This window comes from Coptis chinensis, chromosome 1, assembly GCF_015680905.1.
Source record: "Coptis chinensis isolate HL-2020 chromosome 1, ASM1568090v1, whole genome shotgun sequence".
NCBI lineage: Eukaryota > Viridiplantae > Streptophyta > Magnoliopsida > Ranunculales > Ranunculaceae > Coptis > Coptis chinensis.
Window position 1 is genome coordinate 32673402 of NC_141456.1, and position 23232 is coordinate 32696633.

Genomic DNA, 23232 nt, shown 5'->3' on the forward strand with positions numbered 1-23232 from the left:
GAGTCAATGGAACTTCTTCTTCCCAATTGGCGTCGGAATCTGGTTGAATTCTTACAAACTAGAGAACTTCCTGTATACAAGGCTTTATCAGACAAAGTCAAACGGGATGCGTGGCAATTTGTGTTGTTACCTACCTCAGAGGAGAGATCCTGCCTTTACAGAAAACCCATGGGTTTGGGCCTACTCCTTCGGTGCCTTATTCCTGAATAGGGACAACATATTTTAAAAGAAATTCACGAAGGCATCTATGGAAATCATTCGGGTGGTCAGAGCCTCGCTCACAAAGCTCTCACCCAAGGCTACTGGTGGCCATATATGTAGAAGGATGCCAAACGGTTTATCCAGATATGTGTACCATGCTAGAAACAGCTTGGATCATTAAGCTTCCTGCGAATGAGCTTCATCCCATACTTAGTCCTTGGCCATTTGCTAAATGGGGACTCGACATTGTGGGTCCTTTACCTAAGGCACCAGGTAACATAAGGTTTCTCTTGGTCGCAAATGATTACTTCACGAAGTAGGTTGAAGCTGTATCCTTAAGTCAAATTCAGTCTTCAAATGTCAAACAGTTCATCTGGAGCGATATTGTGTGGTGATTCGGCGTCCCAGCTAAAATGGTATCGGACAATGGACGATAGTTTGATTCTACTGAGATCCACGTCTTCTACAAATCCCTGAAGATACGGCATAACCTCTGTGCGCCCTACTATCCCCAGGGAAATGGACAGGCAGAAGCAACAAACCGTGTCATTCTCACGTTGAAGAAAAGGCTTGAATCAGCTAAAGGAAACTGGGCAAAACAATTACCAGGGGTGCTTTGGGCTTACAGGACAACCCCCCGTTGTTCAACAAGAATGTCACCATTTTCATTGGCATATGGAACGGAAGCAGTACTCCCGACTGAAATAATCGCTCCAACAGCACGAACACAAGTCATCTCCACAGAGATTACTGCTGACATCTTGGCTCGTGACAAAGCCATGGTGGAGGAGCTTAGAGATGAAGCCCTGTAGAATCTCGTGACTTACTAGGACTCTATGAAGCGCAGTTATGACAAGAAGTTGCACGCAAGCTTTCAAACCAGGCGATTGGGTCTTACATACAAGGCAAAGGAGCAACAAAGAACCCAACAGCGGGAAACTCGGTGAGAACTGGGAGGGCCCTTTTATCTTTGAAAGGCTTGCATCCAAAGGTTCTTATTTTCTCAAAAACTTGACTGGCAATGTCCTAACCAAACCCTGGAACGCGTATCATTTGCATTTATTTGACAAGTAAATTACTTATCATTAGTTCCACCAATAAGTTTCACATACATTGTACTTTCCTTCCATTTTTCATCAATAAAATTCATTTCCATTTACGTTGTGTTTTAATTTCAAATAGGTCACTCAGTTTTATACTTATTAAACCCGGGTGGCGAAGGCCATCTTGCACTTTAGTTTTGGCTTGCATAGTGTAGTGGGCCTACGCCTGGTATCATGATTCGACAATGCAAACCCAAGAACGATATTGTATCATTTTTGGTATTGGTGCGATTGTTTAGATTATATCAAGCGTATACCCTTGGTGGTGGAGTCTGAACTACACTCAGATTTAAGCCCAACTAATGAGGCACTTCTTGGTTGTCTTTTGGTCTCCACAAGGATCGTCTGTGGAGAATCTTCGCAATGGAACTACGCTTGCTCTTCAAGTGACTTAGTTGCATTGACATAGTCGCGACAATGGTAGACCACCGTCTAATAATTTCTAAAGATAGTTAGATATTACACATATCCTATTCATGTTACGTACGCTTTCGAAGGTTCTATGAATCGACCAATTTTAGTTCCAGTTGTGAATACAAAAATATTTTGGTATCACTTTGAGTGTCGACATATACTAAAAATGTGGCCCATCCGAACTGTCAGAGTGTCGATATCATATTCTGGAAATCCGAGTTAATACAGAGCTTTGTTTGGTATCCGAGTTTGGTATCATATCCTAGGGAATGATTATATTTGAGAAGTAGGATCATACTAGGATCATCAAGGAAGGCAATCTCCGAGAATCACTTTCTTGGCCGCCAAGGCAGGAAATTGCTATATATACGGAGACTTCTGTAGCCTCCAGAACTACGTTTTGAAGAGACTTGATCCCGGATTTCTTACTGGGTACGTAGGCAACCAGAACGTTGGTGCAGTCTCTTTTCTTCCAAAATACCTAATCCCATCTCTTTTAAGCTTTCGGAAGCACCATTACATAGGGAACGTCGGGTTAACTTTTTGCCCCGACAGAACCCTACAAGGCACCCTTAGTAATAGGAGTCTAACGACAACATAAAAGCTTACGAAAACTGGTTTGGTAATATCATGGAGCCTAAGTATGACCTTCAAAGACTTGGTTCAAGAAAACAGTCACATCCCTCACGCTGTAAAATTGAAGGGATTGATGATGGCTTTGAACGTGGGAAACAACCATCACTAGATCCTTGTTGTCTTCAACTTTAAAATTTGGACGTGTTTTGTGTACGATTCATTAGTTTCCAATGTGATCAACCCTTCCCTAACTATAGATAAGTTGTGCGCTTTGCTCCCGTACAGTCTCCTATTGCACGACCCAAATTGTATACACCCTATGTTCTTGCAGCGGAAATAGCAAATAGAACATGTTGATTGTATAAAACAAACTGATAGGTGGAATTGCCAATTCGGAATACCTGCAGATTGCATCCGCAATACCATGGCAAAGGACCTAGTTGACTATAATATTACTGAACATGAGTTCCTCGACATCGACAAAAATATGAAATATTTTGTATAGCTTTTATTCGCTGGGACTTCTGTCTTTTTAGGAGACTTGTTTGTTATAATGTAATTTTGGTCAATTGTCTACTAATCAGGCTATTGTGATGTGCCCTATAATATTAATCTTAATATTTTTTAGTGATAAAACATAGAAACATTGTATGATATAAATATATTATTGTCTTAAGATTTACCTGAATCATTATACCTACCTACCAACATAATTTCAAATATCTCAAAAACGTCAGATGTAATAATATTCAAAGCATTACAAATATATTATAAAAACAGATTTCCTCGAGTACTTATCTACTGTCGTCGAAAGCTTATATGGTGTCATATGTAAACAAGTTAGTAAACTATATAAAAGTTGTTAAGGACACTATATAAGCTTTCCATGACATTGTATACGCTTTACACGAACATGCCTTATCTTAGGAAGCTTATATAGTGTCTTGGAAAGAAATGAAGGGCACGATATAAGCTTATCAAGAACTTGTCTAGCAACAATCCAACTATAACAATGCAGATTTGATACCGGAAGAGAACGATCTCTTACTACATCTTCAAAAAATCTCGCCCAGAAACTCCTTCCATCCGCCCTAACTCGACTCCCAACCATACCTTGACATACTCATAAACCGTTCGTTTGGCACAAAATCTGACATTACTTGATGAAATTATCCATCTTCTTCAATTTTCTTTCCCTCATTTTCATCATAATATCACTATCAGTAATAAAATTATCCATCTTCCCAAAGAGAATATCAACCTCCGTCATTGCTGACGGATTCACCTGCTTCTTTATCCTATTGATCGTAGTTAGTATGTCTTCGAGTAAATTCACCAACCCAATTGGGGAACGAGACGACACTGACGAAGTTGACATCAAGAAAGAGAACGATTATTGAATCTCTTGTAAAATTCATGTAAAAGAGATCCAAAGCAAATTGGCATACAATATTTTTGAACAGATAGTGAGCAAATAATTTCCTAAAGGCTTAGTCCATTGAGGATAATAAAGAACGTGCAAAGAATATATTTGATTGCAAAGTGAAGAACTTTATTGATGGTAAAATATGTATAACAAAGCATGAAATAAAAATTTACTAATAGTACTTGCGAAGGTGCTGTCTGTTCCATGGTTTGACAAGAACGTCACCTTCAACAGTGCGTAGGTAGTAAAAACCAGTTCGAACAACCTTGTCGATGATGTATAGTCCTTCCCAGTTAGGTCAAAGTTTTTCGTTTGGCTCTGGGATCTCATGGAGAACCAGATCGCCAATTTTGAAAGATTGGATCCGGACTCTCTTGTCGTATGATCTCTTCAAAGTCTGTTGGTTAGCTGCTAAGCGAAGTGCGGCACCTTCTCACTTTTCGTCTAGGTGATCTATTTCTCTACACAATAGCTCCTCGTTGTCCAGAGTGTGCACCATGATAATCACCCAAAACTGTAATATTAAACCCCGAGAGACATAGCATTTTGATCGATTATGTGTTTAATAATCATGTAATAATTATATTTTCGTACTTTTGCAGGTTTCCGCATTTAAAATGAATATAATGATAAAACATGCATGAAGTACGGGAATACTAGAATATTTGAAGTTTCCCACTCAACCCCAGTGAAGCCCAACAGAGCCTGACTAGAGCCGAAATTTCCAAAAGAACAGAGCCAGTGTAGAACGGGTCCACATATAAAGAAGCAACAAACTTCCGAAGCTCAAATAAGATAAATCAGGGTGCCGACGTTGGCTAGTGAATTGCCAGAGCGACCAGGGCGACAAACTCTACGCAAAGACAGAAAGTTGTAAAAACGCCAAAATCTAGCCACCACCACTAGACATACTAAGTGGACCCACTCTGCGGGCCCAGAAGGCATGACGAGTCAGCATAGGCAGGTGGCAAGTGATGGTTTTAATTTGGTACCACCTCACAATATAGAAGACATGTACCAATTCAAACCAGGTGGTTTGAATTGAAATTAGCTAAAGGACGAAACCTTAATAAAGTAAAAGACAAAATTAAAACGGATAAAAACAAAACTTTGATTCCCAAAGTTTTGAATGTTTCAATTACCATAAGGCCAAAACTCAATTAAATCATTCACAGGTAGCCTTCATATATCAGCCTATATATATGAAGGGGTGGCCTTCATATATCTTCCTTCAGCATTTTATGCTCTAGCTTCCGCTTAGCAGTAGTTAGTTTTAATTCAGCAATTACATTCCGTCATTTACTTTCCAGCATCTTAAATACTGTAAGTCATTTTACCCTTAATAACAGTCATTTCTTTTCTAGTGTAATTCATGTCCTGCATTTATTTACTTAATGTATACAACAAGTTTTATTATTCCTTCAATGACCATGAGCTAATCCCCACCGAGGGTTAGTGGCCGCTTCGTGTGAGAATCCAGATTGACTCGTTAATATTCTAGAATCACTACTTAGGAATTAGGCATAGATTAGACATCCAGTCCCAAAATGATCGAGACTGCATAAATTTGGAGGCCGATGCTCGCATCAGTCTCGGTAGCGACCCAAAATGTTCCGACGCGACTCTATGGTGTCAGAAAGCTCTCCAATTTGTCCAGCTGATGTGGAATCGAGCCAGGAGCTGAAATGATATTCCAGAGATGAAATATTACTTCAACTCCTTATGCTAGTGTGATGTGGCTCAGAGATGTGGGCATGCGCTAGTGGATCAATATTTCGACGCGTCGTCTCAGAACACGGGCTAATTAGAGATGTAGTGATGTGGTAATATAAACTGTTAAAAAATAATTCTTGCATGAGTATGATTAACTCTCTCCCTGTTTCTCTATTTTTGTTTACTTACATATAATCGTCGTAGTAATTTACATTATTTGCATTACCGTTAATTTAATTAAAACCAACTAAAAAACCAAAAATCCTACTCACCAAAAGTTGTAATTCCAGTTGTGAACATTTTTCGAGCCCTAAGGTTTGGACGATCCCTTACTCGACCTATCCTACCAAACCCACGTGAGTAAGGTAACTTGACTAAAACGTACGACTATACGGACGTTGGACTTTGGACTTTGGACTTGGGACTTTGGACTTTGGACTTTGGACTTGGGTCTTTGGACTTCGGACTTTGGACTGTGGACCTCGAACTTAATAAAATAAGTAACTAAAAACAATAAACGTGTATTATCAACGTTTTATCTAAATGGCGCCGCTGCCGGGGAAGGACTCTGGACTTAACGTAATAACTGGAACACATCACGTAAAACCCCCTCCCCTACCTCTTCATTTTTTTTTTTAAATTTCCATTTCTTTTACGATACTAACGTGTTACGCAACTGTTTGCCTTAACTTTCTCTACTAACAAATATCTGTGAACCAAGTTTTGTTTATTTTTATTAACACAGTTTAAGTATTCCGTAGGAACTTGAAGTACTGAACTAATAAAAGAGTCTCGGACGAGACTAAATTAGTAGCGCGAGAGACTAACCTGGAGTATCAACACTCCGGTTTTCAGGTTCAGGCCACTTTCCTTTTCAGTACTCTTTTGGACTCTCTTGTCCAGTTTTTCTAGTAAGTTCACGAGCTCGGGAGTTAGTTCGATCGTGTACGAGAAATCATGGGACACCAGGTTTCAAATCCTTAAACTCCTCAAACTTTGTCGAGGATATTATTTGGTTGTTACTATAACCTGTTTTACCTTGCATGTTTGTGTGTGGCATAAGAACTCTTTACATATAAATGTGGTTCGTCATTACATATTCACATTAACACGATCAATATGATTCGAATATATTTGGATGTATGTGTAGTTTCAAACCACTTACTTAGAATATTTTTGTATGTGTATGTTACATCAATTCACGTACGCGGTATTCATTTGTATGAGTTCGTTCTCGACATTCCCCAACCTCACGTATAACTCACATATAGTTGCACGTATAAGTAATATAGATTTGCATGTGTAGACTTTCTGCGTAAACTAGTATATGTTAATTAGTTTCTATTTTGGCATCTATCGTTTTTAATTGCATATTTCGTAATCACGTCTCCATAATACATTAATTACGTAAAAAAAAATAAAAAAATAAAAAAAAATAAAAAAATCATAGTAATTAAAAATTTCATCTAAATCATCTTAATAACACCCCACATAATACACCATCATAAATCATCATCCTATTCCATCAATGCCTAGGAAACTTGAAAAAAAATTGAGGTTGCCTAATTAAGGAACGTGCAAGCACGAACAACCTCCCTCAATTCTCTCAGGTGACCTGGCTGTTGGAATATTCACACGTTATCCTAGCTTACCTGCTCAAGTTAGCAATGTATTTCGGAAGACGCGTGCTTCACCTCCCTCTTTCCTTAATTGTAAAACCTCCAGTCATAACTCGTTCCTTATGAACCTTAAATTAAAATTTATATTTGTATGAGACTACGGTCTGGTAAACATAAGGAATTAGAACTTACATATCGGCGTCGGAAATACAATAAACAACTGCTTATGCTATCTCCTAGATGTAGTTCCTCCTCCGTAAGCCAACCTCGTCAAACATCTCCGTTGCCATCATCTCCCGTAATTATGGCCCAGGAAAATCCCACAGTCGAGAAACCCCTTTTGGATTTCTATACTGCCTTACAAGAAGGACCTGCTTCTTACATTAAACTCGATGCTATTGTAGGTGATTTTCGAATTTCGCCAAACATTTTCGGTTTGTTACCTGTTTACCATGGTCTAGACCATGAAAAACCGTACAATCACCTTCGTCAGATGCAACAAGTAGTCACCACTTTCCACCATCCGACAGTTACCAACGAACAAGTCTTGCTTAGGTTGTTTACCTTCACCTTAGCTGATAAAGCTTCAGTTTGGCTCACAGGCGAAGTGCCGCAATCCATTAACAGATGGGCCAAACTTGTACAAGCATTTATGATAAAGTTCTATACTCATAAGAAAACTACAGAAATACTTCAAAAGATTCAATTCTTTTCGCCAAAGACACCCCTGTGAATCCTTTTCGAAGCATGGAGCGATTTATCGACCGCTTCTAATGTCCCCATCATCAACTCGACATCTTCTTTGTATTAGTCCGTTTCATTCTTTAATGGTCTTTTCGACCATCAAAAGGAAACCTTAGATATCATGAGCGGCGGTTGTTTTCATGGACAAAGGGCGCCAAGCATACACTTTTCTTGAGAAAGCGGGCTTTACAAAGCACCCATCGGGGAAACATCGATTTTTCTAGATCTTCTAAAGACACTCCTACCAAAGTTACGTCTATGTTCGAGGTCAAACCCGATCCGAATTAAAACTCGATCGAGTCCCTAAACAAAAGGTTGATGCTCTTTTCGGTACAAGTAAATGATCAAAAACCAAACAGGTCATGGCTACCAACGCTTCCCCATGTCCTCTTTGCTTAAGTCCGAGCGCCCGATTCTTATTGTCCTTTGGTATATGAGTGCCCTCCCCAACCTTTCAAGAGCTTTGTGCTTTCAACATCCCTAATGCACCTTGGCGACAACATCCGATTTAGCTTTGGGCACCCCCCGCCCAACAACAAAGCCTCCGGTGTCAACAACGCGTTCTGTCGACCACCCGCTTGAACTACAATTCCTATCGTCAAGGAAATCCTCCATGAATTCCGGCAAAGGGCAAAGTAATTTTCCCAACAATGCAAATATAGGGTACCAAAACAACCGCAACCTTGTTCCCGCTTAATCAAGGATATGGCTACCAAAATCAACCCGTAAATAATAACCGTGAACTAGTTCCTCTTTGTTCCGCTTAGTACAATCCATACCGATAAAAGCGGTTAAACTTTTCGACATACATGAATCAACAGAATCAAATCCTAGCTTCTATCCAATCCAATCTCTTGGTTTGTAGCTTTCGGGATAAAAGTCAAAAGGCGTATTCCCTGGCCAAGCAGTTCCAAACCTAAGCCTACAAACACTGCCTTTGAACTTAACAATGCACCAGGATCTAGTAATCCAAGCCAGGGTGAGGTAAATGCCATTACCACTATTCTTTCTGGCCAAACCATCGACAATAAAATACGTATGCCAGACGAGGAATCGACGGAAACCACGGCTGACGTCCTTCCAACTCCTACTTCGCAACCTATAACGGATAAAGTTGTACCTTCCAATTCTACACCCACGTCCCTAGGGAAAGACGCCACTGATCCTTATGCGCGATTTCGCCCAAAAGCTCCGTTCCCTGCCCGTTTGGTAAAGAACAAACGTGACGAACATTTCGATGAGATCCGTGAAACCTTCAAAAATTTGACCATAAACTTACCTTTCCTAGATGCGCTTAAGCATTTACCCAAGCATGCTAAGTTTTTGAAGGACATGTGCACCACTAAACGACGTACGAATGTTCCTCAACAAGCATTCCTCACTGAGCAGTTTCCCTCGATTGCTACTACCAATGGTGTGGTAAAGTACAAGGACCCAGGTCGACCAACTGTACCATGCACGTTGGGCGACAAGTATACCGTTATCGCACATTTAGACCTAGGTGCCAGTGTTAACCTACTTCCCTACTACTTATTTAAGCAGTTAGGTCTTCATGAATTAAAACCTTCCAATATGACTCTGCAACTCGCAGATCGCTCCATCAAGTACCCAAAGGGCATAGTAGAGAATGTCATAGTCAAGGTGCAAGATTTTTACTACCCAGTTGATTTTGTAATTTTAGATACTGAAGTGGCCTGTGACTCCATTCCTATCATCTTGGGATGTCCTTTTCTTGCAACTGCTGACTCTCTCATCAATTGTCGGAATGGTTCAATGACATTGTCTTTCGGGAACCTTTCTGTCGAACTCAACGTATTCAAATTAATGAAACAATTTCACGATCCTATAATGGAGGGCAAGATTAGTTTGGTTGATAATCTGGAACATGATTATTTCACAAACTCTTTTCCCCCAGATGAGATACACCAATTTCTTTCTTTAGATATTCCTGAGTTTGATGATGACTTGTACATAAAGGATGTCCACACATTATTAGAGTCGGTACCACTATTCCATCCTACTGCTGTGTTGCAAACTGATTCAGAAGATACGGATTCGCTCTTTTCCATTGAAGAGATGATCCCTCACGAATCCTTGATCCCCAATCCTCCAACTCCGGATTTAAAACCACTACCCTCTGATTTGAAAATGCGGCATCTCGATCTCGATGGTAGTCACCCTATAATAATTTCTGCTCACTTGACTCTTCGAATTTGAAGAGGCACGCGTTTGATTCATGTCATTCGTGAACACCTCTCCGCTATCGGATGGTCCTTAGATGATATCAAGGGAATAGACCTAGCATATGCACGCATCGCGATACATCTCGATGACGCACAAAGACATTGCGAGAACCACAACGCCTTTAATCCCGCCATGAAGGAAGTGGTGAGAAAGGAAGTTTTACGTTTACTTGATGCGGGTATCATATACCCTATTTACGATAGTGATTGGGTTAGTCCACATTTCACGCGTTGTTCCAAAAAAGTCCGGCATTCAAGTTGTACAAAATGAAAATGGTGAGTGCATCTCCACTCGCATTCTATTAAAATGGAGAATTTGCATTGACTATCGCAAACTTAATGCCAGAACACGTAAAGATCACTTCCCTCTCCCATTCATTGACCAGATGCTAGAACGTTTAGCCGGTCATGCTTACTACTATTTTCTTGATGGCTATTCCGGATACTTCCAAATTGTCATCGATCCCACCGATCAAGAAAAGACAACTTTCACATGTCCCTTTGGAACCTTTGCATACAGACGAATGCCTTTTGGTCTTTGTAATGCCCCATGCACCTTCCAACGCTGCATGTTTCACATTTTCAGTGATATGGTGGAACGTTATATGGAAGTCTTCATGGACGATTTTTCCATCTACGGAAATTCCTTTGACGACTGCTTATCCAACCTTTCTAAAGTATTAACGTGTTGCGAAGAGAAAAATCTGGTACTCAATTAGGAGAAGTGCATTTCATGGTTACCAAAGGACTTGTTCTAGGTCATATTGTTTCGAAAGACGGGATAGAGGTTGATAAAGCTAAAATTGTTAAAATTTCTTTGCTACCTTTCCCACGTACAGTTCGTGATATCCATGCCTTTTTAGGCCACGCTGGGTTTTACAGGAGATTCATTCATTATTTTTCTAAAGTTGCTCGACCTTTAACCAATCTCCTGCTTAAGGATGCAGTATTCGACTTTAATTTCAATTGCAAACAAGCTTTTGATACTCTAAAAACTGCTCTGACTACCGCTCCTATAATTCAACCCCCTGATTGGTCTCAACCATTCGAACTAATGTGTGACGCTAGCGACTTTGCTATTGGCCAGATTAGGCTAACGACGCGTGATGACAAACCCGTCGTCATTTACTACGCTTAGTAAAACTCTTAATGACGCCAACGTAATTATACAACAACTGAGAAAGAGTTCCTAGCTGTTGTCTATGCTTTGGATAAGTTTCGCCCTTACCTAGTTGGAACATCCACCATCGTATATACTGACCATGCCGCACTGCGGTACTAATTCGCAAAAAATGACGCAAAATAACGATTGTTCCGCTAGATCCTTCTCTTGCAAGAATTCACCCTCGAAATCAAGGACAAGAAAGGAACCGAAAATGTCATGGCCGACCATTTATCAAGGCTGGTTGGTGACATTGATAGTGATTCTGAAGCCATCTGTGATTCCTTCCCAGACGAATATTTGTACTCTATTTTCTCATCTCCATGGTACGCGGATATCGTTAACTACCTTGTTACTGAGGAAGTTCTTTCCTCTTGGTCACGTCCCGATCATAAAAGTTCTTATCCATCTGTAAAATATTATTTTTGGGATGACCCTACCTCTTTAAGTATTGTTCGACCAACTCATTCATCGCTGCATTCCCGACTGGGAGCACACCGACGTATTATCCTTTTGCCATGAACAATCTTTATGGAGGTCATTTCAGTGGAAAGACAACCTGCTGCGCCAAGGTATTACAATGTGGTTTTACTGGCCTACCCTTTTTCACGATGCACGCTTAACATTGCATAGCTTGCATTCGTTGTCAGCACCTAGGTCGAATTACCAAACGAAATATGATGCCCCTAAATCCTATCTTGATTGTGAAATTTTTGATGTTTGGGGCATTGATTTTATGGGACCTTTCCCTATTTCTCAAGGTTTTCTATACATTTTAGTCGCTGTAGACTATGTGTCCAAATGGATTGAGGCACTCGCATGTCGCTCAAATGACCATAAGACTGTCGTGAAATTTGTTAAAGAAAACATTTTCTCTCATTTTGGTGTCCCCAAAGCTATCATCAGTGATGGGGGTACACATTTTTGTAATAAATTTTTTGGGTTTTTAATGAAAAAATATGGAGTTACTCACAAGGTTGCTACTCCATATCACCCACAAATGAGTGACCAAGTGGAAGTCTCTAACAGAGAGATAAAGTCTATTCTGGAGAAAACTGTCAACCCATCAAGAAAGGACTGGTCTCTCCGCTTATCGGATGCCTTGTTGGCATACCGAATAGTATTTAAGACACCTATAGGGATGTCTCCTTACCGCATTGTTTTTGGAAAACCTTGTCATCTGCCAGTTGAACTTGAGCATCGTGCCCTTTGGGCCATCAAAAGCCTCAATTACAATATTATCGAGGCAAAAGAAGTTTAAAATCAGAATTAAATGAGCTTTAGGAGATTCGGAGTGATGCATATGATCTCTCAAAATCCTACAAAGCTAATATGAAAAGAGTGCACGACAAGCACATTTTGCGTAAGGATTTTAAAATTAACCAAAAAGTTCTACTGTACAACTCCAGATTACACATTTTTCCTGTTAAATTGAAAACACGATGGTCTGGTCCTTTCATTGTGTCAGCTGTGAAACATTATGAGGCAATCTCTTTGCTTAATCCACAAGATAACATCGAATTTCAAGTCAATGGACAACGCCTAAAACATTACCACGAATTACGCTCACCAGATGTTGAACATACTCTTCTTCAGGATCCGGTCTACACATACTAGATGTTTCGTTTGGCATACTCAATCTTGTTTCTATAGAGGGTACGCTATTTTGGTAGCCGGGCCATCTTCTATCTTATGATCTCCATAGTTCTTTGAAGTGTGTGGTTGCAAGCGCCGGAACCTTAGTCCACAAAACTCTATTTCAGAACTGAGTATAAATGTCTTCTGCAACATAAGCAAACGTGCTTTAAACTTCAGCTAATCATTTGGTGTAAGTCTCACTCATCACGAATAGGAAATGGCCATAGTACTTTTGCTCGTAAACAACGTGCGCGAAGGATGGGCTGGTGTATGCATTGTCAAACACCCTTCAGTCTAGGCCCGGACTTCCTATCCGATACTAGCCAGTTTAAGGTATACTTTTGTCTGACACCAGCTGTGCAGGATAATCTTCATCGCCGCGCCATTTCTCCCACAGGTTGGGATTCATCTTGAGAATCTGACGTTAAAAGACCCGACTCTTCTTGAGGATCTGACGTTAAAAGACCCGACTCGTCTTGAGGATCTGACGTTAAAAGACTCACCTTGTAAATATGTTTATATTGTTGTCTTTTCCCTTTGCATTAAGTTTTGCACATGAGATTCATGTCCAACCTCAGATGTTGCATACTTGAAACACAAACGGGCAATGGATTCCACCAGACCAACTCTAGAATTGTTACTTTGAGTTGCCTTGGGGCGGTTTGAGGATAGCCGTATGTAATAAGGGCAATTTTATTAGACTGTAGCGCGCACGGTCCAGGATGGTATCATCCTACCCCTAACCCCATAATACATAGAGGTAAAGCCACAGTTTGGCTGGATTGGGTTCGCTCCAGAGCCGACATGACAGTTGTCTATGATTTAAGATGGTGACTCTTCTGGACATCCAGTGTTTTTCACGTATATCTCCCTTGTATATAAATAAAACACTCTCCTTCTTTTCAAAAACTCTTGTGACCTTCAAGAATGACTTATACAATTGGATAGCATTTTTCGTGCCGATCGTTTCGATATCTCATTCGTTCAATTCGGAGTCCAAACGAGTCATGGGTAAGCATTTAGATTTTTTAGGTTTAAATCGGGCTTTAGGCTTGATTTGGGCTTGGGAAAATTTTTGGCCCAACCAAAATATCGAATTCTCAATCCATTTAAACACGAAAAACCCAAAAACACGCGTCACCCTTACATTCTTCTTCTTCCCAAAAAACCGGATCTTACCCCCTCTCGCTTTAGTCTCGCACGAGACAGGCCCACACTATATCCGTGTCTCAAGCAAGAACTCTTACAGCTCAGAACCACAATTCCCTTCCACAAGAAGTCCCATTTCTTCCCCTCATCATTAATCCATATCCAGCCTCTCCCTAAGACCAGTAATGGCCGGTAACAAGCGTATTTGTGTGGAGAAAAATTTTGGAAATTTATTTGAAAATGGGATGTTTGCTCCATTCTTTGATAATGAAATTCACTTTAGAGGATGGGAGTACTTGTTATATGCTAATAGATTGGCGGGATGCAAGGGAATGACATTTCTACAGGGACGAGGCAAGGATGGACTGTACCCCAGTTCAAGGTTGGGGCAATGTGAGTTGATGCATGTACATATTTGTTTTACGCTTTGATGTGAAATAAATAAATAACCTAATAGTGTGCTACTCTAACAGTGTGCTTCTACTTTTATGATGTATAATATATAGTGTGTTACAATAAATTTCTGTGGAAGATGTCATCTAGATTTTTGCTCAAAGCCTCTCAGGTATACTCTTTCTTCCTCTTAACACTTTGAGGACACAGTGTCCGACTGTTTGGGGGTGGTGAGAACCTTTTGCAAAAATTAGGCATGCATAGTTGTATATAGTTTACTTAATGTCTAAATAAACGTATTTAGTGACAAATTCTCGTTTCCCTTCTATGATGAAAAATATTTAGAAATCTCACCCTAGCATCAGAATTAGGACTTGTTCTTAGAAACTTAATTTAATACGTATGCAATAGTTTTTACATCTTTTCATGAGCATTCATGCAATCGACTATCATTAAATGTACACAACAGTAAGTTTTGGGACCCACGGTTAGACAACTTAGTTTTCATATCCTGTAAGAATCTAACCAAAAGCCTCAAAATGTGTGATATATGAGTAATGACACAGAGGAGTAGTTCTTCCGAATAAAAGAAGTTCACACGTCTACTTACTTGATCACTACCGAATCCTAGAGAATTTAGGCCTTCTTTGGATCGAGATAGCCAAAAATTCACACCAGAAAAAAAAAAAAAAAAAAAAAAAATACCGCTAATCGCTCTACTGAACCTTTCATTAATCCCTTCTACTTCACCAAAAAAAATCATTACCCATCTATTAACCACAAATAAATAAGCCTACCTAGATGATGAGTATGAGAAATAGGATGAAGTGCAGAAAATGAAGAGAAAAACCTTGTCACAAATCAAAATCGCCATTGCTTCGTAAGAAAAAAGAAAAGGAAAAAATAGAAATATGTTTCCAAAAATCAAAATAAATATCAAGGTTAGAATTCCCCCCAAAAAATCAAATCAAAAGGGAATACAAAAGCTTGAAAAATCCAAGTATGGAAACCCATGTTAGAAGCAGGAAAGAAAATAAGGATTCTCTAGTATAAATATCTCGAAGACCTTATTATCTTATACTTATCATTTTTGAATTTTCCATTCCATTTTCTTCTACACTACCACCTAAGCCCCATAACACCTAATAAAGACCTCTAGCTCAATTAAGAGTAGGATAGTGTGATAATAAGTAGTAGTTGTGACTTCTCGACCTCGGCTCCTCTGAATGTCATTGAGTATGTGAGGAAACGTGTGCCCACTGCACACTGGAGATAACAGGACTTGAGTAGAAAAATAAGAGAGAAATTTTGTTTCGATTACACATACTGTGAGAACCTACTTAAGGGTGCTATCCAAAGGATCCGAAACGCCCCGCTTCAGACATTTCATCATTAGATCATCGCATGCATGCTCATACGTAGATGTTTCGATTATTGTATGTATATTAACTTGAATTTTCGAAAGAATAAAATCCTTGTTTCCCCTGCTAGTGAGATGTCTAGATACCTGAGATTAATTAAGGAAACAAGCCTTTGTTACTGAGTCGTTGTAGTATAAATGAAGTTTGTGAGTATCTTCTCTGGAAAACTCTCACGAGGCTATAACTCATCCACTAGGGAATTCCTAGTGGTTCAAGGCCTTGTTGCATACGGTCAATGCAACCGCACTCTGCGAAATGAGATTTAGCTTAGCACAACACATTTTTGACTACTTATCATTTTGATGTCTCTTATTTGCTTGAGGACAAGCAAAATGCTATTTGAGGGTGGTGTGATAAGCACCAAAAACTGTAATATTAAACCCCGAGAGACATAGCATTTTGATCGATTATGTGTTTAATAATAATGTAATAATTATATTTTCGTACTTTTGCAGGTTTCCGCATTTAAAATGAATATAATGATAAAACATGCATGAAGTCACGGAATACTAGAATATTTGAAGTTTCCCACTCAACCGGTGAAGCCCAATGAGGCGACTAGAGCGAAGTTTCCTAAAGAATAGAACCGGTCGCGAACGGGTCTACATATAAAGAAGCAAAGAAACTTCAAGCTCAAATCGGATAAATCGGGTGTCAACGCGTAGTGAACTGCTGCCAGAGCGATCGTATGCGACAAACTCTACGCAAAGACGAGAAAGTTGTAAAACGCCAAAATCGCAATTAATTGGACATACTAAGTGGACCCACTCAAGGCCCGTAAGGCATGACGAGTCAGCATAGGCAGGTGGCAAGTGATGGTTTTAATTTGGTGCCACCTCACAATATAGAAGACATGTACCAATTCAAACCAGGTGGTTCGAATTGAAATTAGCTAAAGGACGAAACCTTAATAAAGTAAAAGACAAAATTAAAACGGATAAAAACAAAACTTTGATTCTCAAAGTTTTGAATGTTTCAATTAGCATAAGGCCAAAACCCAATTAAATCATTCACGGGTAGCTTTCATATATCAGCCTATATATATGAGGGGGTGGCCTTCATATATCTTCCTTCAGCATTTTATGCTATAGCTTCCGCTTAGCAGTAGTTAGTTTTAATTCAGCACTTACATTCCGTCATTTACTTTCCAGCAGCTTAAATACTGTAAGTCATTTTACCCTTAATAACATTTATTTTTTTTCTAGTGTAATTACTGTCCTGCATTTATTTACTTAATGTATACAGCAAGTTTTATTATTCCTTCAATGACCATGAGCTAATCCCCCCCCCCCTCAGGGGGAGGGTTATGCTGGTCGTGTGAGAATCTGGATTGACTCGTTAATATTCTAGAATCACTACTTAGGAATTAGGAATAGATTAGACATCCGGTCCCAAAATTACTGAGACTGTACAAATTTGGAGTGTTGATGTCCGCATCAGTCTCGGCGCCGAATCCAAAATGTCTCCGCAGCGACTTTATGGTGTCGGTGACTCTCCAATTTGTCCAAATTGATGTGGAATCGAGCTAGGAGCTGAAATGATATTCCAGAGATGAAGTATTAGTTCAACTCCTTATGCTAGTGTGATGCGGCTCAGAGATGTGGGCATGCGCTAGGGATCAATACTCAACGTCGTCTCCGAACACGAGACGAATTAGAGATTTAGTGATGTGGTAATATAAACTGTTAAAAAATGATTCTTGCATGAGTATGATTAACTCTCTCCCTGTTTCTCTATTTTTGTTTATCTACATATAATCGCCGTAGTAATTTACATTATTTGCATTACCGTTAATTTAATTAAAACCAACTAAAAAACCTAAAATCCTACTCACCAAAAGTTGTAATTCCAGTTGTGAACCTTTTCCGAGCCCTAAGGTTTGGACGATCCCTTACTCGACCTATCCTACCAAACTCACGTGAGTAAGGTAACTTGACTAAAACGTACGACTATACGGACGTTGGACTTTGGACTTTGGACTTGGGTCTTTGGACTTTGGACTTTTGGACCTCGGACTTAAGAAAATAAGTAACTAAAAACAATAAACGTGTATTATCAAAGTTTTATCACACCACATCTGACTTCTGAGTGGGAGCTACCAGTTCTGGAGGTATGACAGCTTCAGTTCCATAGTTCAGTGAAAATGGAGACTCACCAGTTGACCGCCTGGTGTAGTTCGGTATGCCCATAGGACCTTAGGCAGTTCTTCGACCCATAAACCTTTCGCATCATCTAATTTATGCTTCATGTTATCCAAGATGACCCTGTTAGAGGCTTTAGCCTGGCCATTTCCTTGTGGATACCTTGGAGTTGAGAACAGATGGGTGATGTGAACCTCCTCACACAGTTTAGTAACCAGTCCTCCAGCGAACTGTTGCCCATTATCTGAAATGATAGCTTTGGGTATGCCAAACCTGCAGACAATGTTGTTCCAAATGAACTTTCTGACGTCCTGTTCTCGAATGAAGACAAGGGGAACTGCTTCTATCCACTTGGTGAAGTAATCCATTACGCCCAGCAAGAATCTGACATTACCAGGAGTGGGTGGGAGGGGTCCTACAATGTCAGTTCCCCATTGGGCGAATGGCCATGGGCTAGCCAATGGGTGCAGTTCTGTTGCTGGAGCATGGATAAGTGGAGCGAATCATTGACACTTTTTGCACTTGCAGGCAAAAACTTGCGTATCCTTTTGCATATAAGGCCAAAAGTATCCTTGCCTTAGGATCTTGAGAGCTAGAGTTCTGCCCCTAGTATGGTTACCACAAATTCCTTCATGAACTTCTCGCATAACCTGTTCAGTGAGATCTGGAGAGAGACATCTGAGATGAGGTCCCAGAAAGGACTTCTTGTACAAATCGTCCCTTATGAGGGTGAATCTTTGTATCTTTGCAAGCAGACGCCTTGCAATACTCTTATTTTCAAGGAGTGTCCATTCTTTGAGGTAGGACTTATATGGATCCATCCAAGTTGGAGTAATGGTGGGAACAACATAAACTGTTGTAATCGGGACCTGAATGCTAGGTTTTTCCTGGGACTCGATAGGGATTGAACGAGACTCGTTGTTGCCCAACATTGAGGCAACATATGCCAAAGCATCTGTATGTCTATTGCCTGACCAAGGCAGCAGATAGAACTGAATGTTCTCAAACTTGCTCTGAAGGCCCCTAACCAGTTCCAAGTATTTTGCCATTCGTTTATCCCTGGCCTCGTATCCACCATCGACTTGAAAAACAACCAGTTGTGAGTCACTAAAAATTGTGAGGTATGTTAGGCCCAGATCGAGAGCCATTGTTAGGCCAGCAATAGTGGCTTCATATTCTACCTCATTGTTGGAACCATTCTAACCTAACCGGATGGATTTCTCCAACCCCATATTATCAGGAATGACTAACACAGCTCCAATTCCTGCGCCTTTGTCATTTGGAGATCCATCCACAAACAACCGCCACCCGGAGCTGGGCTCCTAAAGATCTAGTCAGTTTTCTGGAGATTCATGCTGGATGCGATCATCTAAACTGGGGGTAGTTGAGTCGTACCCCGTGTAGGTTATTGGGAAATCTCCAAAGAATTCTGCTAGTGCCTGACCCTTCTCTGAGATTTTAGGGACGTAAATAATATCATATTCTGACAGTAGCACAGACCATTTTGCTAGCCTCCCTGACCTGTTCGGTCTTTCTAGAACTGACCATAATTGGTACTCTGTGATTACTCTGATTGCACGGGATTGGAAGTATGGTCACAACTTTTCTGCTGCAAAAACAAGTGCTAGAGCAACTCTTTCGAGTTTTAGGTACCTATTTCTGCTGGAAGAAGCGTGCGGCTCAAGAAATAGACAGGCTTTTCAACCTTCTTTTCATTCACGCGTATTACTACAGAACTAATGTTGTAGTATGACGAACAGAGATAAAGACCCAAGACTTCTCCCTCAACTGGCTCGAAGAGGATTGGTAGTGCCCCCAGGTATGTTTTGAGTTGATCAAATGCTTTCTGACATTCTTCCGTCCATGCAAATGAGGTATTCTTTCGCAGTAACTGAAATAGGGGTTTGCACTTATCTGAACTCTTGGAGATGAACCTTTTCAGAGCTGCTAATCTACCCGTAACTTTTTGAACCTCTTTCATATTTTTAGGCGAGGGCATATCTAGGAGTGCCCGTATTTGATCTGGGTTTGCCTCGATTCCTCTTTTTGTAACTAGATACCCCAAAAACTTCCCTGATAAGACAGCAAAAGCACACTTTACAGGGTTGAGCTTCATGTGATATTCCCTGAGAATGTCGAATGCACGCTTCAGGTGGGAGAGATGATCTCTTCATCTTAGACTTTTAATCAAACAATCATCTACATACACCTCCACAATATCACCTATCAACTCTTTGAACATCTTGTTTACCAATCGCTGGTATGTAGCCCTTGCATTTTTCAGTCCGAATGGCATGACCTGCTAGCAGTACAGGCCATCCTCGGTTGTGAAACTGGCATGCTTGTGGTCCTCTTCATGCAAAGAGATTTGGTTGTAACCACATGACCCATCTGTGAAAGACAACAGTTCATGTCCAGGCGTTGCATCCACCAATTTATCAATTCGTAGCAGAGGGTAGCTGTCCTTCGAACATGCATGGTTCAAATCAGTGAAGTCGATACATATTCTCCATGACCCATTTTTCTTTCTTACTAGGACAATATTAGAAATCCAAGTGGGAAAATTGATTTCTCTGACAAATTTAGCTGCCTTCAGCTTTTCAACTTCGATTTTTACAGCTTTGGATCTGTCAGCACCTATTTTCCTTGGTTTCTGCTTGACTACTACTGCGTCATTACGGACATTGAGTCTGTGGCATGCCACATGGGGATCAATTCCTGACATTTCTTCAAACGACCAAGCAAGCACGTCCTTGTGCTATCGAAGGAACTGTATCAGAGCCATGCACTCTTCAGAACTCAACATGGTGCCGATGAAAGTGGTTTTTGGCGAGCTGCCTCCCCCAATATCCACTTTCTCCAACGGCTCTAGTGAGGGAGGATCCTCCCTCTCTCTTGGGACCAGGTCTGGGAGAGGGGAATCCAACTGTAATTGCTATTTGGCGAGTGGCCCTACCTCCATTGGTTCAAAAGGGAGTGGGGACTGCTTTGTTGGCAAAGCATAGCACGTCTTTGCAGCCACCTAATCTCCTCTAATTGTCTCAAGTTTCATATGAAGTGGGAATTTTAGACATTGGTGATAGGTGTTGGGAACGGCTCTGAGTATGTGTAGCCAGGTCTTGCCTAGAATCATATGATATGGCGTGTTAGCTTTTACCACAACAAAATTTATGATAAGGGTTACTGGACCAGTGGCTACAGGTAACTGGATCTCCACAACTGTGAAAGCTTTGTCCCTACTAAATCCATACAGGCTGGAGCTGGTGGCAACCATCTCCGCATCTGGGATCTGCAGCTTCTTGAATGCATCATAGTAGAGTACATCTGCTGAACTGCCTGGGTCTACCAATATGTGATGCAAATCATAATCTCCAAAAGGAACTGTGAGAACCAGCGCATCCTCATGTGGGCTTTGGATGTTAAGGCAGTCAGCTTCAATGAAAATAATGAGCGAATCTTTCTGGGGTACCATGTTCACCTGAGCTCCTGTAGTCAGCTCGCCGTTCATGATCCTTATCTACTTGGAGATGCGCATTTGATATCGCACACCCTTGTCAGTGACCTGCCCATTTTGTTTACTTGCTTTACCATAAATCATATTTATCTGGAGTCGGCCATTGAGCGGTCTAGTACCTTGGGGATCTTGAACTGACGTGATGATCTCCTCAGGCTGTACTACATTTGCCTGTTTGTTTGCCACAAATTGCTTCAAATACCCCCTTTTAATCAGATCCTGCAGTTCATTTTTCAGGGTTCTGCCGGCTCTAGTGTTGTGACCCCTACTCTTATAGAACTTGCAGTAGGTTCTTTGGTCTCTGGTACCCAGGGAACCTGGCTTAAGCAGAGCTAGTCATTTGAGGTAACTCTGATTTTTTATCGAGTCCAAAACCTCATCTGGCATTTTGTTCAGAGGGGCAAAGTTTATGTCCATTGAGGGAAGAGCTTATTCAGTTCCTTCCACACGTGGCTTCTTCTGTTGCTTTCCATCTGCACTATTGGCTACATTCTGGTATTGCCCTCTGGGCATTCGTCCCTTTGATGGGGTTTCGACCCTTTGGCGACTGCGATTACGGTCTCCCTTTAATTTTCTAGGGGAAGAATTTCCATTCCCTTCTTGAGGAACTCAAGGAACTGTCCGACTAGCTTTCTTTGCTTTTTGATGTCTGTTCAGGACATCTTCTTCCCACCCCGCATGAGTTTCAACCCTGTCAAGGAGTTCCTCTAAATCATGAGGTGGTTTCCTGGAGAGAGATCCGAATAAGGCGTTGTTTTCATCCAACCTTTGTTTAAAAGCTATTATAGCAGTCTGTTCATCACAAGACTCTATTTGGATGGAAATTTCCATGAACCGTTGCATGTAGGATCTCAGTGCCTCTTCATCCTTCTTGATGTTGAACAATGCATCGATCCATTTAGGTTGATGCTTGTTGCATGAGTACCTGTCTATGAAGGTCCTAAATAGTTCTTCTGAGGACCTGATCTGACGCTCAGGTAATCTGTGGTACCACTGGAGCGTAGATCCAAACAAGGAGGCTTTGAATTCTTGACACATGACATGGTTGATAAGAGCTCAAACTGTAGTTTAAATCCTTTAATAGTATTTATATTTAGCAAATTATGTTATTAATAATATAGGTTTATCACTAATTACGTGCTTTTAAGTATTACAGGCTTCGGAGTTGAATAAATGTAAATTCGTTACTAATTAGGTGCTAAAAGGAGCTAAAGTGATTTCTATGAAAGTTCCATGAAGAAAGCCCTAATTTCATGGAGAAAAAACCCTTAAAAAGCTTAAGTCAAAGCTGTTAAGTGAAAGTCAAACCGGATTAAAAAGCTGAAGAAAAGTCAATATAACTTCAAAAGGCCATATCTTTGGACTCAGATCTCGGATTTTGGCCTATTTTATATCAAAATAACCGGCTCAGAAAACTCTTTCCAATAGTTTAGAGGTTGAATCGATCAGAGCATTATAAATTGGTGAAAACTCGTGCTACAGTAATACGACCAAAATTGGAAGCCTTGGATTCAACAAACTGGGTTTTGGATTTGATTTATGGGTCCATAACCTAGCCTAAAAGCCCATGCATGAAATTGTAAACCTAATCCTCTCCTATATAAAGAAGGTTAAGGAAAAACAAAACTTGGTTACTCCCCTCTTAGTTTAATTAAATTAGCTCTCTCCCTCTCTCTTTCGTATAACCTAATTTATGTTTTCTTTAGCCTAGCCACTATTACTTCAATCCAACTCAAGTTATTATTATGTCTTCTTTTTCTTGCTTTAGTTTAATT

The 23232-nt window shown here is 40.4% G+C and overlaps 1 protein-coding gene across 1 annotated transcript; it reads right to left on the reverse strand.

The window, feature by feature from the left end:
• Positions 1 to 3450: 3450 nt before the first annotated feature.
• On the reverse strand, positions 3451 to 19091 carry LOC147523525 (uncharacterized). Its single transcript, XM_086571389.1, has 2 exons — positions 18563 to 19091; positions 3451 to 3656 (listed from the first exon to the last, which is right to left on the reverse strand). Exons 1-2 carry the CDS (start codon positions 19089 to 19091, stop codon positions 3451 to 3453), a joined length of 735 nt encoding a protein of 244 aa, XP_086427515.1.
• Between the last annotated feature and the right edge of the window lie 4141 nt (positions 19092 to 23232).

Excerpts from the sequence above, each read along its gene's own strand:
- LOC147523525 (XM_086571389.1), bottom strand. The coding sequence starts at position 19,091 with ATGGCTCTCGATCTGGGCCTAACATACCTCACAATTTTTAGTGACTCA. Across the intron at positions 3,657-18,562 it reads AGTTCATGAAGGAATTTGTG|TGTCGTCTCGTTCCCCAATT; the intron begins GTAACCATACTA and ends CAACTTCGTCAG.